This window comes from Canis lupus, chromosome 21 (assembly GCF_048164855.1).
Source record: "Canis lupus baileyi chromosome 21, mCanLup2.hap1, whole genome shotgun sequence".
NCBI classification, from domain to species: domain Eukaryota; kingdom Metazoa; phylum Chordata; class Mammalia; order Carnivora; family Canidae; genus Canis; species Canis lupus.
Genome location: NC_132858.1, coordinates 44,300,389 through 44,319,445, shown reverse-complemented (window position 1 = coordinate 44,319,445; position 19,057 = coordinate 44,300,389). Strand labels below are relative to the sequence as shown.

The following is a 19,057-nucleotide window of genomic DNA, read 5'->3' as shown; positions in this document are numbered from 1 at the left end:
GCACCTTTATCATGTCCACTACTATTGTCTGCCTTGCTAACAACTTCATCTTTTTTTTTTAAGGATTTTATTTATTTATTCATGAGAGGCACACAGAGAGAGGCAGAGACACAGGCAGAGGGAGAAGCAAACCCCCTGCAGGGAGCCCGATGTGGGACTTGATTCCGGATCCTACGATCACACCTTGAGCGGAAGGCAGATGCTCAACCGCTGAGCCACCCAGATATCCCAACAACTTCATCTTTTAAGACTCAGCTCAGAAGTCTTCTCCCTAGTACACCTGGGTGGCTCAGTGGTTGAGCATTTGCCTTCCGCTCAGGGTGTGATCCCGGAATCCGGGGATCAAGTCCTGCATGGGGTTCCCTGCGAGGAGCCTGCTTCTCCCTCTGCCTATGTCTCTGCCTCTCTCTCTGTGTGTCTTGTGAATAAATAAATAAAATCTTAAAAAGAAAAAAAATAAGTCTTCTCCCCAAGTGAGCCTTTCCTAACCCCACAGGCTGGGTTGTGTATCTCTGCTCTGAGCTATTATAATACTTGGTGCATATCTCTATTAGAGTTTTTCACATTAGTAGTGTAATTACCTAGACTTACTCCATTAATTCTTCAACTTTTTACCAAATAGTTTGGCACCAGGCATAGTAACCACTCAGCAAATAATTGTTGAAGCAGTGAACCTAATTCATTCGAGATGCACACATCAAATATTAGAGTACCCACTAAATGTCAGGACTAGATACTAAGGATCAAAACAGATAAAGTCCTTGCTTTTGTGTCTTCAAACTATATAAAGGTAGTTCTATTGATTTCTTTTTGCTGCTGAAGCAAAATACCAAACATTTAGTGACTTAAAACAACTCAAATTTATTATGTCACCAGTTATAGGTCAGAAGTCTAGGTGGGGTTGGCTGTTGCCTCTGCTACAGGTCTCATATGGGGAAAACCAGGATGTCAGCTTGTATCTTGTGGCTCTGGGGGAGAACATGCTTTTAAAGCTTTTACAAGGTGCCTGGGTGGCTCGGTCGATTGAGCTATTAAATGTCTGACTCTTGGTTTCCACTCAGGTCATGGTCTTGGGGGCCTGGGATAACCCCCATGGGGCTCTTTCCTCAGCAGGGAGTCTGCTTATCCCTCTCCCTTCCCCTTTACTCCTCCCCTCACTCACACTTGCTTTCTGGTTCTCAAATAAATAAATAAATAAACATACATACAGATAATCAATCTTAAAAAAAAAAAGTAATTTAGCTTGTGGCCAAATTCAGTTCCTTGCAGCTACAGTGCTGAGGTCCCCGTTTCCTTGTCGACTGCCAGCCAGGAACATCTCTTAGCTCTTTAAGGCCTTTTGTGTTCCTTGTTAAATTGTTTCACACTTAGTTCATCCTGTCACTCTACCACCCATGAAACTCTGTGATTTTTTTTCCTGCCAAATCTTTACTGCTTCCATTCTGAGAAAGTTCTCCACTTTTAGGGCACATGCGATTAGACTGGGCCCACCTGGGCAATCCAGGATAATTTCCCTTTCTTAAAATCTGTATCCTAATTACCTCTGTGTAGTCCTTTTTGCCACACAACATAATATATTCACAGGTTGAAGGGCATGAGCATTTTTTAAGAGGCCATTATTCTGCCTACCAAAGTAACTATTCTTCTAGAATTATTTCCTGGCATATTCCTCACCGAGGTGATTTCAAGAAATACCTCACAGTAATATGTCTAAATTTATTTTGGCTACAGCACTAAGTTTGTTTGAACAATAAAGAGACTAGACGTTCTTTGAACAGGTATTATGTGCTAGACCTTATTAGTTAATAGAAAATAGGGTTGACTATGGATTTACAGAAGGGAAAAACATAAGATAGGCAATTAGCAAATCTTGTAAATGGAATGAAAACAGGCTGTAATAACACAGGAGCCATGTGGATGTCTATTTGATCTTGCAGCACAAGAAACGGGTTGAACAATTTCTGTATTTCATGTTATTCCAAGCACGAAGTTTTCCCGAAGGCTATGAAATATTATTAGTCTCCTATTAAAAACACAAGATGAGGGATGCCTGGGTGGCTCAGTGGTTGGGCATCAGCCTTCGGCTCAGGGCATGATCTTGGAATCGAGTCCCACAGCCTGCTTCTCCGTCTGCCTATGTCTCTGCCTCCCTCTCTCTCTCTGTGCCTCTCTGAATAAATAAATAAAATCTTTAAAAAACAAAAAACAAAACACAAGATGGGGCACCTGGGTGTCTCAGTTGGTTAGGTGTCTGCCTTTGGCTTAAGTCATGACCCTAGGGTCTTGGGATAGAGCCCCTCATCAGGCTCCCTGTTTGATAAAATACAGAATTTTGAGGGGTCTACTATATGCTAGGTATCTATGGTAGATCCAGATGATACAGGTAGAAATATGTTTGTTCTACTTCCTGTCTACCGGAAACTCATAGGTGTGGAAGAGAGTGAATTACAATAGCATGCAGACAGGCTACAAGAGAAGCAAGCACAAATGGAAGGAATCATTTACTCTATGACGTGGTAAGATAAGCCTTTTCTGGTTTTTCTTCAAAAAATTTTAAAGATAATTTTTTTTAGAGAAGTTTTAGCTTCACAGATAAATTGAGAGGAGGGTACCGAGATTTCCCATATACCCTCTGCCCCTATATATGCATGGCCTTCCTCACTATCAACATCCTCCAGAGTGGTACATATAGGTTACAAACAATGAACCTACATTGACACATTGTAATAACCCCAAGTCATAGTTTAAGGTTCACTGTTGGTGTTGGACGTTCCACAGGTTTGGACAAATGTATAATAGCATGTAGTCATCATCTTAGCATCATATGGAGAATGTTCACAACTCTAAAAACCCTCTGGGCTCTATCTGTTCATCCTTCCATCCCTCCAGTCCTAATCCTTAGGTCTTTTTCATTGTCTCCCTGGTTTTGCCTTTTCCAGAATGTCATATGCTTGGAATCATATAGTATATAGCCTTTTCACATGGGCTTCTTTCACTTAGTAATAAGCATTTAAGATTCTTCAACATCTTTCCATGGTTTGAAGATCACTTCTTTTCATCGCTAATACTCCATTGTTTGGGTGTATCACAGTTTGTTCATTCACCTACTGAAGGACATCTTCGCTGTTTCTAAGTTTTGACAATTGTGGATAAAACTCTATAAACCTTTGTGTAGGTTTTTGTGTGGACATAAATTTTTAATTCCTCTGGATAAATACCAAGGAGCGGGATTGCTGGATTTTATGGTAATAGTATGTTTAGGTTTTGCAGTCTTTTCTGGGTTTGAAGGAGACATAAACAAAGGCACTGAAATACAAAAAGGCACAAGGTATTTGGGGGAACTATATTATTTTTGGGGTACATAAAATATTCATGGGTTGAATGGGATGAGCATTTTTTAAGAGGTCATTATTTTGTCTACCACAGTAACTATTCTAGAATTATTTCCTGGCATATCCCTCGCTGAGGTGATTTGGAGAAGTATAGCACAGCAGTAAGTCTAAATTTATTTTGGCTACAGCATTTTGTCTGAATAATAAAGAGACTAGACATTCTTTGGACAGGTATTATGAGCCAGACCTTACTAATTAATAGAAAAAAGGGTAAAGAAGCAAGGGGCCTGTGGTGAAAATAAGGCTGGAAGGTTGGCAGGGTCAGAGCCTACCATGCTATGTGTTTTATTCTATGGAGATGAAATGCCAACAAAAACTTTTTAATCAGGGAAAACACAGGTTTTGGCTGGCACTTAAGAAAGATTACTTTGGCTGCACAGAAGAGTGTAACTCTGGGATGGAGGTCAGTTACAACCTGGAAAACCAGTTTAGGTAAGATTGTGTCTCAAAGATGAAAGCCTAAATTAATGCAGTGGAAATGACAATGCAGAGCTGTGGAAAGATTAGAGAGATTTGGGCAGCAGAAGTCATCAGACTTCATGACTTTAGTTAAAGATATGGGGGTAGATATGGAAGGCCAAAGAAGGAAGACTTGAGAATTATTTGAAAATTTCTCACACGGGAGGAAAATCTAGGTATTTGATGAAGTGTCACTGAATTAAGAAATAAAGAAAAACAAGGAGAGAATAGATGGTGACAAAGACTTTCTGTTTGACTAAACTTTTGGTATTTGAGAGTCTCCCTCTTAGGGCCCTGTCTTTGGCCTGCCCAGTCCAGTTTTACTAAGAATCCTATCAAGTCAGTTTGGAGAGAATCTCCCACCCTTTATGTCTGATCACCCTTGACATCTGATTAAATTCCTCATTCCTCACCTTTGACATATGACCTTACTGGCCTGTCTTCAGCAGGAATTCTGTGAAATGGGCTTAGCAAGAATCGCTCCTACTTTTGATGTCTCCTCTTAGTAATTTTTCTTTTTTTTAAGATTTTATTTATTTATTCATGAGAGACACAGAGAGAGGGGCAGAGACATAGACAGAGGGATAAGCAGGCTCCCCGCAGGGAGCCAGATGCGGGACTTGATCCTAGGACCCCAGGATCATGATGTGAGCCAAAGGTAGATCCTCAACCACTGAGCCACCCAGGGCCTCCCCACCCTTCTTAGCAGTTTTCTCTCTACTGATGCATCTCACTCTGCTCATCGGCGGTACCTCCAGCTATCTTTGTTGTACTCGTAGATGATCCCAATCTCTCTCCTCTACTGTAAGAGTCTTGACACCTAGAGCAATAGCCCTCAATAAGGTCTTCCTTACAGTTTTAATAAGTGTAAGAATAATTTGTTTTAACAATGAGGAGAAGCATTGCTCCAGAACTAAAGTTACTTCCAAATACCTCTAAAGTTTAATTTGCTGCATGATGAAGTTTTGGAATATAGGTGAGGTCTGGAGCTGACGACCAAGAAAGATTTTTTTTTTAAGAGTTATTTATTTATGAGAGACACAGACTGAGAGAGAGAGGCAGAGACACAGGCAGAGGGAGAAGCAGGCTCCATGCAGGGAGCCCGATGTGGGACTCGATCCCGGATCCTGGGATCATGCCTTGAGCCAAAGGCAGGCGCCCAACCTCCGAGCCACCCAGGTGTCCTGAATTCTTGAGATGTCTTTGGTGCAAAATGGTGGTTTCACTAAAGCACAGGGACAAGACCCATAGGCAGGAAGAGTTGCTATCCCGGGGCCTATGAGGCAAAGCTGATTATATACCCAGGAGTTGGCGGAAGTAAGAGAAAGGGAGATTTCAAAAGGATGTTCATATGCTAAGGAGGACCTACAAGATACTGGAGGCCTTGCTCTTGTCAAGTTAAAGACTGCTTGTCCCTCTAGCAAGGCATTAACATTAAGACAATTGGAAACTTTCTGAGGAATGTCACACATATCCCACCCTGGGTGGGGGTTGTTGATGGGATATGACCTTGAGCTTTGTCCTCAGCTCGCCCAGTTGCCGCATCATCGCATACATCTTGTACAACTAAGTAACAAGTCTGGATTATGTGCTTCAGGCTTTGTGATGTACCCAATCCAGCCATCTGTGCCCCAAGAGCCTAACAAGATAACAAGACGGCTTCCCTTCCATAATTAAAAATTAAAAAATTTATATATATGCATATTTACATATATAAATACCTATATACATATACATATATAAATATATATATATAAATATCAGTCTAATACCCTCTATGACAGCTCATGCAATTCCTTCCTTAATGATTTTACAATAATCTTACATGGTGAGCTTTAAGGGAAAACAGTAGAGGTCTTGATAACATTGTGAGGTTGGTCTAGTACAGGCTACTTTTCTATGTTTCCTAACTTCAATTTAATTCCAAGGTCAGTTCAAAGGAACCAAGGAGGGGACCTAGGTTAGCCCAGTGGTTGAGCATCTGCCTTCAGCTCAGGTCCTGATCCCAGGGTTCTGGGATCCAGACCACATCAGGCTCCCTGTGGGAAATCCTGCTTCTCCCTCTACATCTCTGCCTCTTTCCTTGTCGCTCATAAAAAAAAAAAAAAAAAAAAAAAAAAAAAAAGTATTAAAAAAAAAGGGATAGATTCAAGGAAGCTGTTCTAACTACCCACATGCATTGTTGTAGCATGAAAGCTGCTTGACATAAAGGGGCATGGCTGTGTTCTAAAACACTTAAAAAAATCATGAAAAAAATTTATGGACGCTGAAATTTGAATTTCATGTTTTTGCTGTTTTTCCAAGGCATATTTTTATTTATTTTTTTTTAACCCCTGAAACATGTAAAAGGAATTCTTAGCTCACAGATGTACGCATCTGCCCTAAGGCTGTAGGTTGCTCGTCTCAGACGCACTCAGTGTCAGAATTCGGAGAATGTCAGGTGTGCAGCGTGGGACCCCTCGTGGGACTGAGGCGGTGTCGCGGGCTGACCTCCCCGGATGATGCGCTCCCCGTCGGTGTGGCGCTGCCCGCGGATGGCGACAGCAGGGGGGTCGGAGCCCCGGACCGTGGGCCCCCCGCCCCCCGCCCCCCGCCCCCGCGCTGTAACGCAGTCCCCAGCGCGGCCGACCGGACGGCACGTTCACAGCCCCCGGCCCGGGGACCTGGCGGTGCAGCCCCGCCCCCTGCCCGCGCACTCAGCGCGCACGCGCACGCACGTCTCCGGCCCTCGCACGCGCATGCTCTGTGGCGCCCGTCTCGGCCAGGAGGCGATGACTGACAGGGAGGCCCAGCCCCGGGGCGGGGCGGGGCGGGGCGGGTAGACGCGGCCCGCGCGTGCGTCACTTCCGCCGGGGCGGGGCGGGGCGGGCCCGAGCGGAGGGGGTGGCGCCGCGGCCGCCGCTCTCCTGTTTGTGTCGGCGGCTCAGCTGATGCGGCCGGGCCGGGCGGATGTCGGGGTCGCGGGGGGGCGCGTCGCCGCTGCCGCCGCAGTAGCCGCAGCCTGCATCCCGGTGAGTGGCGGCGGGGGGCGGGGGGCGGGGGGCCGCGAGGTCCCGGGGCCCGTGCGGCCTCGTCCCGGCGGTCGGGGGCGCGCGGCTCGGAGGAGGCCCGGCCTCGTTGCCCCGAGCGTGTGCGGCCGCCGCGGGGCTGGGGTAGGCGCGTCCTGCGGTCCCGGGGCGCGCTCACGCGGCGGCACCGTGGGCATCTCGCGGTCGCCCGGTTCGGGAGCCTGTTGGCCCGACCGCGGAGGGAGCCCGCCTGGCCCCCGGGTGTGCTCCCGGCCCGGGCGGTTATTCCGATGAGACGCGCGGTTGACTCGTGCCTCCGTTAGAAACGTTGCTCTGCTGTCGTGGTGCCTGCGGATCGAACTTTTTCTCAACGTGGATCTTGCTTTTCTAGTTCTGTATGAAGATCCCGGGAGAGGGGCTCCCCCGGGGGCGCAGCGGCGAGGCGCCCGCCTTCGGCCCAGGGCGTGACCCCGGGTCCCGGGACCGAGCCCCGCGTCGGGCTCCCTGCGCGGAGCCTGCCGCTCCTTCTGCCCCTCTCTCTCTCTCTCCCCCTCTCTCTCCCTCTCCCCCTCTCTCTCCCCCTCTCTCTCCCTGTCTCCCCCCCCCCCCGTGTGTGTCTCTCATGAATAAATATATATATTTTTAAAATGCATTAATTTGGGATGCCCGGGTGGCTTAGCGGTTTAGCACCTGCCTTCGCCCCAGGTCGTGACCCGGGTCTCGGGATCGAGTCCCACGTCGGGCTCCGTGCGTGGACTCCTTCTGCCTGTGTCTCTGCCTCTCTCTCTCTCTCTCTCTCTCGAATAAATAAATACAATCTTTAAGTAAATAAATCTCGGAGAACATGTTTATAGTGAAGTCGAGGGAAAAAGCTCAGTTGACTGGTTTCTGTATTTATTTGCATCCCTTACAAAGTCGATGAAAGTACAGCCTGTACCGAGCTGTTCTTTTGCTCAGTAATGACAAAGGCATTGTGCTGAAGGGTACATATTGCCTCACTCGTCGAACACATATTTGTGAAAAGGTCACTTAGAGCTCAGCCCCGGACACCTTCCTGCCATTCCGTGTCTTGGTTCTCATCTTTCTTTCCCTTATTACAGGTTTTACTTTGTTTGTTATCCACTTCTTCTTAGAACTTGCTGTTGTGTTGGTTTTCGTTACCTTGATTTTTACCCTTTTACCTGTGCTTTTTTTGTTTCCTGGGAAGACTTCCTCTTCCTAATCCTGGACATCAGTCAAGGTTCTATCCTTGTTCTTCTTTCTAAAGAAACCAGTTTTAAAATTTCTAATCCAAAGAATATTTTATTAGGTTTTAAGTATTCTGAAAGTTGATGGAAAATACCGTGTATATATGCAAATAACCATTTTTCAAGGAAGAGGAGCTGTGATATCCCCAAATTTCAAGAATTATTACTATAAAGGATTCTTTTTTTTTTTTTAAGATTTTATTTATTCATGAGAGAGAGACAGAGAGAGGCAGAGACCGGCAGAGGCACAGGCAGAGGCAGAAGCAGGCTCCATGCAGGGAGCTTGACGTGTGACTCAACGTGGGTCTCCAGGATCAGGCCCTGGACTGAAGATGGCGCTAAACCACTGAGCCCCCCGGGGTGCCCCAAAGGTTTTGTTTTTGTTTTGTTTTGTTTTGTTTTGTTTTGTTTGTAAATCCAGTCTTAGGTTTTTAGCTGCCACTGTGCTGGTAACTCCAGACAAAAACCACAGGCTGTGGTCCTTCAGTACATCTCCACTTGAATGTCCCATGTTACTTCATCCAAGAGATTTTATTATTTATTCTCCCTGTTGTCTTTACTTCTCCTTATCTCATTCTTTCCTGTTACCAACTCCTGTGTTTTATTGTTTCCCCACTTTGAAAGTGTGGCTCAAAGTAACCCTTTCTTCAGTACAGTACAGTACAGTACCATTACCTTAATTCAAACCCTTGTCCCCTTATGGCTGCATTTTTGCAGTAACCAAGGGAAGTCCCCTGTAGATTCATTCTGTCCTTAGCTGAGCCTCCAGCCAGCAATTCCTTTATTTCCTCCAGTTAAAGCACAGTTGCATTCCCTAGAGGTTGATCTAAGCCTTGATTGTATTTATTCTTCCCACTGTATTTATACTACCCTGTAAATAGGTACTCGAGTCTTCCCAGCTCTTTTCCCAGTAGGTGATGGCACCTCCCAGCTGGCATTTTTCTCTTACTTTTTTTCAGTCTAACTTTTGTTCCAGCTGAATTTACTGTCAAAACTTTTATCTGCATTTACTAGTGTTGTGATTTGGGAGCAGTTAAATTAAGCTTGTTGATTTTACTATCAGTTCTGTTTATTAATTTTTGCTTGATAATTGTAATTTCTAAGAGAGGTGTATTAAAACATGAAATTGTCTAGTCTTCTTGTAATTGTTCCTTTTTTTCTTTATATACTGTATTTCAGTGCCTTGGTGTTAGGTATATTCATAATTGGTCATGTGAGTTATGTCATTGGAAAGAAGCAATGCAGACCCCTTATAATCTAGGCTTGTATAGCTGTCTTCTGCTTGACTCTGGACCCATTTTTCCACCATTTCTCCTGTTTGTTACTTACTGTCAACCAAACCTGGTTGTCCTTATTAGTCTTGAGGAGACAGAGCTCACTGGTGTCTCCAAAGCCTTGGATGCTTTTTCCTTTGCCTTGAATGCTTTTTTCCCCAGATTTTAATAATTTGCTTTACTCAGTTCAGGTCTTTAGTAAAATGTCAACTCCATTCTTCTCTTGATCATGTCAAGTAAAATAGCCCATTTGCCCTGAGTTTTGGAAATGTTCTACTGCGGTAGTTTTGTTTAAAGATTTATTTGAGATATTTGAGAGAGAGAGAGTGCATGAGAGCGAGGGGGGGGGGTAGAGAGAGGGGGATGGAGAACCTCAAGCCAACTCCCAGCTCAGTTTGGAGGAGGGGAGGGGGCTCAGTCCCAGGACCCCTGAGATCACCACCTGAGCTGAAACCAAGAGTCAGAAGCTCAATGGACTGAGCTACGTAGGCACCTCCTTTCATGGTACTTTTAGTTCGTTCTGCTGAGGCCCCTTGGGGTTCACCAGCCCTGACTAGTTTTCATTTGCTTAGGGTCTTTGCACCCTTCACTGCATTGTGACTGAAGAAAATCCAGACTTGCGATTTTTCAATTATGGATTTACCACTGTTGAGATTTGTTTCATTGTAATAAAAACATGTATTATGAAATTTGCCATTTTAACTCTGTTTAAGTATGTGGTTCAGTGGCACTCTCAGTGTTGTAGAACCAATCTCCGGTACTTTTTCATCTGGCAAACTGAAACTCTGTCCTTTTGCCCCATTCTCCCCATCTCTAGTAACCCCCCACTCTGCTTTCTATAGCTGCGACTTTGAATCTTCTAGATACTTGGTGTTAGTGGAATCATATAGTAGTTGTCCTTTTGTGACTGGCTTATTTTACTTAAAATAATGTCCTTACAGTTCATCCCTGTTGTAACATGTGACAGGATTGCCATCCTTATAAAGGCTGAATAATATTCTATTGTATGTAAATACCAAATTTTATCTCTTTATCTCTCCAAGGACATTGGAGCTGTTCCCACCTCTGCTGTTATGAACACAGATGTGCAAGTACCTCTTTGAGACGCTGCTTTCAGTTCCTTTGGATGTATACCCAGAAGTAGGGTTGCTGGATCATCTGGTACTTCTATTTTTAATATTTTGAGGAATCACAGTACTATTTTCCTTAGCAGCTGCTACATTTTATAGCCCCACCAACAGTGCTCAAGGGTTCTAACTTCTCCACATTTCTGCCAACCCCTGTTCTTTTCTGTTTGTAATCATAGCCATGCTAATGAGTCTGAAGTGATCTCTCATTTGATTTTGATTTGCATTTCTCTCACGAATCAGTGATGCTGAGCATCTTTTCATATGCTTGCTGGCCATTTGTATATCCTCTTAAGAGAAATATCTATTCTGGTTCTTTGGGCATTTTTTTAATTGGGTTATTTGATTTTTTTGTTGAGTTGTAGGAGTCCATTATTGGTTTTGAGCATGGCTTTTGACTCATAGGTACTTTATAATTGTATTTTGTCAAGTATTTCTGTGTTGTTGATTGTGAGACTTTTATGTTAATTCAGCTTATTCTTTGATTGTAAGTCCTGAGGAATTCAGAAGAGCCAGGAAAGCAGAGAGGTAGGTTTCTTTCCTGTCTGCCTCTGTAAAATTGGGTATTTTGAAATAAGACGTTGACATGTGATTGGAAAGATTTTCGTTCAGACTGTAATCTGAACAGTCAGAGGGTAGGTTCTGGGTTTCTATCTTTCTCAGCCTTGTCTGTTCCATTCTGTCAGAGATCTGCTAGAATCCTCTTCCTCGTGTCATTCCTTTACTTAAATACTTTACGGACAGTTTGATCTTTAATATCCTTGGCAAGATTTGTAAGAGCCTTCATAATCTGGTCCAAAATCGTCTTTGCCATATCGTCTTCTACCTCTCCGTCATTATTCTCATTACTCTCTCTAGGTGAAACTTCTTGCCATTTTTGCTCATATGGCGTATGCTTTCTTATATGCTTTTTTGTCTTTTTAACTTTTTCACATTCTCTAAAATTCTCTCCTTTTCCCAACTTTCCACTTGATGAATTCCTTTTTAACTTTGTCCAGTTTTTAGTCTTTTTTGGGGGGTGGGAGGGACTTACCTGGATATCTACTTTGACCATTTACATGGCACCTTCTGTTAAAGTGTTCTAAACTGCTTTTTCTTCTCTTCTGCTGTTTTCTTTTTTTTTTTTAATTTTTTAAAAAATTTTATTTATTTATGATAGTCACACAGAGAGAGAGAGAGAGGCAGAGACATAGGCAGAGGGAGAAGCAGGCTCCATGCACTGGGAGCCCGACGTGGGATTCGATCCCGGGTCTCCAGGATTGCACCCTGGGCCAAAGGCAGGCACCAAACCGCTGCGCCACCCAGGGATCCCTCTTCTGCTTTTTTCTAATTACAAAAGTAATACCTGCTCATTGTAAAAAAAAAATAGACTGTAGTACAAAAGGAAAATGGAAAAGCCTCTCTCCTTGTTCTCTTTTGATTCCACTCCTGGGTTCATGAGAATAAAAAAGACTACTGCTTATCCTTTCAGAATCTGTGTGGGTGCACGCATGCACATTTAAATTGCACGTGTTGGTTTGCTTTTTTTCATTACCTAACATCTTATTTACCTCTTTGTATCTCCACATGGTATAGTGCAGGAAGTCTTTTTCTTTGTAGTGTACATGAAGGATATGTAGATCATCTGGTTTCCTTTAACTGCTACATAATGTTATATGGTAACCCATTCTGTTGGGTTATTATTAATAATTTATTGAGCCATCCCTTGCTAGAAGACTTAAAATTGTTTTTCATTGTTTTATTATTTATTTCAAGCAGTGCATTAGGGAATGTGTATATATACTTTTGCACTCTTATACAAGTATTTCTCTAGGATCCTTAATAGAGTGTTAGTGAAATTACTGATCAAGAAATAGATGATAGAGGGACCCCTGGATGGCTCAGTGGTTGAGCATCTGCCTTTGGCTCAGGGCATGATCCCGGAGTCCCCAGATGAAGTCCCACATCGGACTTCCTGCATGGAGCCTGCTTCTCTCTCTGCCTATGTTTCTGCCTCTCTCTCTGTCTCTCTGTCTCTCATGAATAAATAAAATCTTTAAAAATATATATATATATTTGATAGTATTTAAGATTTCATTAGATACTGTCAAATAACTCTGTGTGTCCCATTTCTCCAGCCCGTTATCAATACTGGATATTATCAGTCATTTATATTTTTACCTATTGAAAGAACAAAATATCTTTTAATTGGTATTTTTCTTTGTGGTGAAGGATGTTTTTATAATTTTACTGTTTGTATTTATTCTAATGTGACTGGCCTGTTTTTGTCCTTTGCCTATTTTTCTTTTAGATTAATCTTTACTTTTTTTTTTTTAAAGATTTTATTTATTTATTCATGAGAGACACACACAGAGAAAGAGAGACAAAGAGAGAGAAAGAGAGAGGCAGAGACACAGGCAGAGGGAGAAGTAGGCTCCACGCAAGGGGCCCAACACGGGACTTGATCCCGGGACCCCAGGATCATGCACCCTGGGCCGAAGGCAGGCACTAAACCGCTGAGTCACCCAGGGATCCCAATCTTTTCTTTCTTATTTGCATTCTTTTTATATTGTGATTATGACCCCTTGTCTGGTAGATGTGGCACATAGCTTCTTAGTGCGTAGTCAGACTTCTTTGATTTAATAAACACAACTAGGTAGTGAAACGTTTTTTACATGGCTATCTGTAGCTCAAGACTGAAAGTTCCTTCATCTCCTGTTTGTGGTGTCAGCATCTAGCGCCAAGTCGGCCATAGACAAAATATTCTATAAATGGTTTACAGTGAACAAGGTAGTTTGAAACTTGACTCTTTCAGAAAACTCCAAGTCCAGCGTCACATAAACTATCCAGACTTTAACAATAAGGAAGAAAAATAGCTTAGTATCTAAATTATATATTCAATTATGTGTTGTATGAAAATTTATCTGTTGGGTAGCTTCTGTAAATTAGTTCTCATAAAACATCCTACTACTTATTCACTGAATTCTGTACTAAAAAATGAATGGTTTTCTGTGAGCTTAAAAGCCAAATGCATTATCCCTAATGGAAACACATTATTCTGTCTCCTTTTGAGACAAGATGCTGAGTTTAGTTCAAGTAGAAATGTATTTTATCTTATACCCAGCTTCAGTTTTACTTTAAATCCTAATTATTTTTTTCTTGCCGTTTCAGGTAAGACCATGAATTATGGCATTTCTTAAATGAAGCATTCAGGAATGAAGTGAAAATCATAACATATAGAAAATAAATGATTTTTAAGTTATGTCTATTAATTTGACTATAGATATATATTATATTTACCTCCTTAGTAATGCAAGAAGTCTTTGTGGGAAGCAGAGAAGCAAGCAGCTGCATTTCTTGTGCTCACCTAAACATTACTGGAGGATAAGCCACCTCAGTCTACAAAGAGGTTTTCATGGAAGCAAAACAAGATGTAAATTGACTAAAAGTGAAGCCCATTCTTGCAGCAATCACTGTCACTCTCCAAGCACCCATGGTTTACATATTGGAATTTTGAAACTTAGCACTTCTACTCCCAAGGGACTTACAAAAGTGAGCATTCGTATGTCCCGTATTAAAAGTACTTTGAACTCTGTTTCAAAGGCTGTTTTTGGTACGCAGAATGAAATGATCTCACGTTTAGCTCAATTTAAGCCAAGTTCTCGAATATTAAGAAAAGTATCAGATAGTGGCTGGTTAAAACAAAAGAGTATTAAACAAGCCATCAAATCTCTGAAAAAATACAGTGACAAATCAGTGGAAAATAATTCTTTTTCAGGGAAGCAAAGTTATATTCTAGGTAAAGATGAAGATATAGGTAAACAAAGCCTTTTTCGTTACACAAGTAGTATAACCACAAGATTCGGAGAGTCATTCTATTTTTTATCAAATCATATTAACTCATACTTCAAACGTGAGGCAAGAATGTCTAAAAAAAAGGAAAATAAACATTTCCAGGAAAAATCAGAACTTGAAGATAAAAAGGTTGAAGAAGAGAAAGCAAGCTCTCCAGATCCTGGCATCCTGATTGATAAGCTAGATTCAGAATCTTCTGTATATTCTGTGGACAAGCCTGCAAGTACCAGTGGGACACCAGAGGCTCTTCCAGTTTCTACTAAACAAAGTATTGCTAACTTTCTTTCTCGTCCTACTGAAGGTGTCCAAGCTTTAGTAGGTGGTTATATTGGTGGACTTGTCCCCAAATTAAAGTATGATTCAAAGAGTCAGCCAGAAGAACAGGAAGAGGTTATTAAAGCTGAGCAACCTGTCAGCAAAGACAAGAATGTGGAGGAGAAAAAGCGGTTATCTCTTCAGCGAGAAAAGGCAAGTTTTTCATCACTGTGACTTGAAGTTTTACATTTTTGTCAAATGCATAAGCTTCATTTCTGTATGGGAACCTAAGAAACTTTAATCATTTGTTGGTATTACTAGAGCAGTTTTGTATTCTAATCATGTATGTTTTAATATGTCTTTGTAGATTATTGCAAGAGTGAGTATTGATAATAGAACCCGGGCGTTAGTTCAAGCATTGAGAAGAACAACTGACCCAAAGCTCTGCATTAACAGGGTTGAAGAACTGACTTTTCATCTTCTAGAATTTCCAGAAGGAAAAGGAGTGGCTGTCAAGGTAATTCTAATTTATTTAATCTGGTTTCATCTTGGAATAAAAATACCAATATACTTTCTAAAATGGAGAAGGCAATACCTTTTGTTTTTTTTAATTAAAATATTTTTGTGGTTTTTATCATACACATGATGTTTATAGATTCAGTAATTGACACATTCTGTGATATATATTATCCTAAATACTCGTATTCTATGATGATAAATTTATGCTTTTGGTGCTACTATCTGTACTTAGAGATTAAACATTTTAGAATAAAAGATAAATCTCTGTGGGCTCATTGAATTGGCTGATAGTTGCCAAATTTTTCTTAAATGTGTTTATACCATGTAACTACTCCTTTAAGACAAGAGATGTAATTTATAAGTAAAACCATTGCTAATTTTTATTTCATGATCTTTTTGTATTTGCAAGTCCCATTTTATTTATTTATTTATTTATTTATTTATTTATTAAAGATTTTATTTATTCATTTATGAGAGACACAGAGAGAGTCAGAGGCAGAGGGAGAAGCAGGCTCCATGTAGGGAGCCCGATGTGGGACTCAACCCGACTCATCCCAGGATTGCGGGATCACGCCCTGAGCCAAGGGCAGACGCCCAACCACTGAGCCACCCAGGGGCCCCCATGCGAGTCACATTTTAATGATCTTAGGGATAATTAGATTGGTAATTATATTAATAAAACAGTTTTTCTTGGTCTCAGATTTTTCAAACATAAAATACTGAAGGTAATTTAAATCCATTTAAACAGACTTTTCAGAGAACTACTATAAAGTATGAATGATGTGGGTGAGTCTCTTCTGCACTGCTAGTTAGTAAGATTATTTGTAATATTTAATGAACAATTTATAAATATGTAATGAACAGATAATGTTAACATTTGATTATAGATCTTTTAATGCTTATTTTTAACCTGCCATTCAGAAAATTTTAAGTTAGGGACGCTTAGGTGGCTTAGTGGTTGAGCGATTGCCTTAGGCTCCTGGGCATGATCCCAGAGTCCCATGAGTCCCTGGATGGAGTCCCGCATTGAGCTCACCACATGGAGCCTACTTCTCCCTTCAAAAAAAAAAAAAAGAAAATTTTAAGTCAACTTAGTTCCATATTCCATTTTTTGACAACCATCTTGCTGAAGAGTTCTCTAAGTCTTTAAATAAGGTAGCTTTCTGTAGTTTCATATTATATAATTTATACATTATAAAGCTAAACTTTAGAATTTCATGTTCATTAAGTTGGGGATTATCTTTCATGGATACTTAATTTCTTACCTACCAGACAATTTTCCAAAGGTAGATATGCTTTTAAGTCCATTTAACATTGCAGGCATATACTGAAAGCAGAGATCTAAAATATGCATACTCTAAAGACCTTTTTAAAAAGTGGTTTTTTGAAGTATAATACATATGCAGTTATTGGAATCAAGTTTGCTGAATTTTTCACAAATAAAACGTGGTCTTTAACTGGCGCCCAGATGAAAACAGAATTTACCAGCACTTTCAGAAGATTCCCTTGTGCTCCCTTCAGTTACTATCTCCCAGAATTAGTTTAGATTAGATTATAATTTCACTTGTTTTTGTACATTTCATAAATTACTGTGATTGGGTTTTTTAAATTCATGTCAGTGGTAATCATTCTCATTGTTGTGGGTAGTTTAGAACATTTTTTTTTTGTTGCTTTCATATTCCATAGTGTGAATGTATCCGTTTATTTATTTATTGTATTACTGATGAATTGCTGGGTATTTTTCAGTTTTAGTCTGTTATGAATAGTCATGCTAATAGAAACTTTGAGGGCTCTTGCATTACTGATCCTACATCTAAGGACCCTTCAAATACCAAGGAGTCATGTGTTTTGGAATGTATTATATTCAGATCAACTATGAATGAAAGTCTGGATAGTCTGTAAAAAGTTCTTATTTCCCTAAATAAGAAGCATCTCAAAAACAATGAATCTTATAAATTAAGACATATTAACATGTACACTCTCAAGGTGAATTTTCCCAGTGAACTTTTTCATTATTAGAAAAAAATTGCAAAAAAAAAAAAAAAATGAACTTTTTCATTATTAGAAAAAAATTGCAAAAAAAAAAAAGCTCAAAAAAATTGAGCTTTTGAAAATTGCTAGAATTGTTTGTTCTAAAACATTTATATTAATATTTTCACTTTTGTGTATTATATTTATGATGGCCAAATTGAGGGAATTGTCTTCGATAAACTAATCTCTTTGTGTATATGTATTTGGTGTGCTGCAGTTTTGGCAGCCACATCTAGGAAACTGTCTGATGATTTTTTCATGTTGGTGAAGGTAGTCTCCTTTCACAATTTTATTTATTTATTTATTTTTAAAAGATTCTATTTATTTATTCATGAGAGACACAGAGAGAGAGAGAGAGTCAGAGACACAGGCAGAGGGAGAAGCAGGCTCCACACAGGGAGCCCAACGTGGGACTCGATCCCGGGACTCCAGGATTAAGCCCTGGGCCAAAGGCAGGCGCCAAACCACTGAGCCACCCAGGGATCCCCTCCTTTCACAATTTTAATAAAAAAAAGTAGCCTTTTATTTATTTATTTTTTCAAAAAAGTACCATAAGCTTTGTAAAAGAAAAATTAGAAAAAAGGAAACAAGAATAAGAAAATACGAATAACATTTCTGCTACGAGAGATTACCATTGTGTAAATGTATTAGTGTCTATTTGTATTGGTTAGATTAAGCCAACTTAAACTCTAATATATCAAAACCTAGGTGGCTTAACAGAAGCTTATTAGTCCCTTGTACAAAGTCACCCGGGAGTTTAGGTGACTCTCCAGGACAATGAACCTCTGTGTGGTGGCTACTTTGATCTTGTTCTCTTATGTTTCCATACGAGGCCTCTGTGATTACTGTAGCAGGAAAAGAGTATTTCAGCAGAAAGTGCCACGGGTTTTTTCTGCTCATAACTTACTATCTTGCCCAATTGCATGGGCCTGAGATGACTGCCTTCATATGCCTGGAAGGAGGAGCATACTGGATATTGGTGAACATTAGTTATGTCTACTACAATATTTCTCTAGAAAGTTTTCTACACATATATATATGATATGCCAAAATAAAGTCATTCTGTATGTACTGCTATTTTGTCATCTGTTTTTTGGTTTTGCAGTTTGTAATGTATACCTCTCGTGTATCAATAAATTTTCATTTCATCAGTAAATTTTCAGTATATAAAATGTTGTTTATATAATTGATTGGATCCAAATGAGGGTGTAGTCTAGACCATACATGTTATCTGGTTTTTCCCCCTAAGTCACTTACAGTCCTGTTCTTTCTTACCCACGTCTTCAAAACTAAGAGACCAGGATGGTTATCTTACAGAATGGCTCACTTTCTGAGTTTACCTGGCTTCTTTCTCATTGGTATTATTTAATGTAGTCCTCATTCTCTTTTATTGCTGAACACTGGAATATAAACATAAAGACTTGGTTGAGTTAAACGTGTGTTAGAGAATATTGTATATGATGTCATGTGCTTCATCTTGCATCATATCAGAACTCGAATAATTGGTTGAAAAATGATTAGTAATGCTAATGTTGACCACAGGATTAGGGAGAGGACAGTGTGATCCTCTCATTGGATGTTTAGGATAGGACCATAATCCCATCACCCATTAACCTGATTGTTCCCAGAACTAGTCATTTCATTAGGGTTGTAGAATGATAAATTTCTAATTCTGTCATTTAAGCATTGTAATTGACATTCTTCAGTAAAAGTAGAGCTTTTCTTTATCAGCTAAAACTATTTTGTAATTCTCCAAGACCAATTTTACAGGATAAGCAAGAGAAATGATTAATTTCCTTTACTTAGTCACCAATTTTCACAGGAAAGAGATGCCTTAAAAGCTGCTTCATTGGTGTCATGAATTTTTTTGGCCTTTTTTTTAACTATGAGTATGAACTCCTAGTTTTTCAT

At 40.5% G+C, this 19,057-nt stretch overlaps 1 protein-coding gene across 3 annotated transcripts in view; it reads left to right on the top strand.

The window, feature by feature from the left end:
* Positions 1 to 6,693: 6,693 nt before the first annotated feature.
* The window catches only part of PNPLA8 (patatin like domain 8, phospholipase A2), a 46,621-nt gene continuing 34,257 nt past the window's right edge, over positions 6,694 to 19,057 (top strand). For 2 of the 3 annotated variants that reach the window (XM_072791602.1, XM_072791603.1), the window contains exons 1-3: positions 6,694 to 6,862; positions 13,658 to 14,809; positions 14,964 to 15,113. In XM_072791602.1, coding sequence (XP_072647703.1) covers positions 13,748 to 14,809; positions 14,964 to 15,113 — 1,212 coding nt within the window. In that variant the 5' untranslated portion in view covers positions 6,694 to 6,862; positions 13,658 to 13,747. The remainder of the gene's footprint in view (positions 6,863 to 13,657; positions 14,810 to 14,963; positions 15,114 to 19,057) is intronic. The other variant, XM_072791604.1, reaches the window with a different exon arrangement.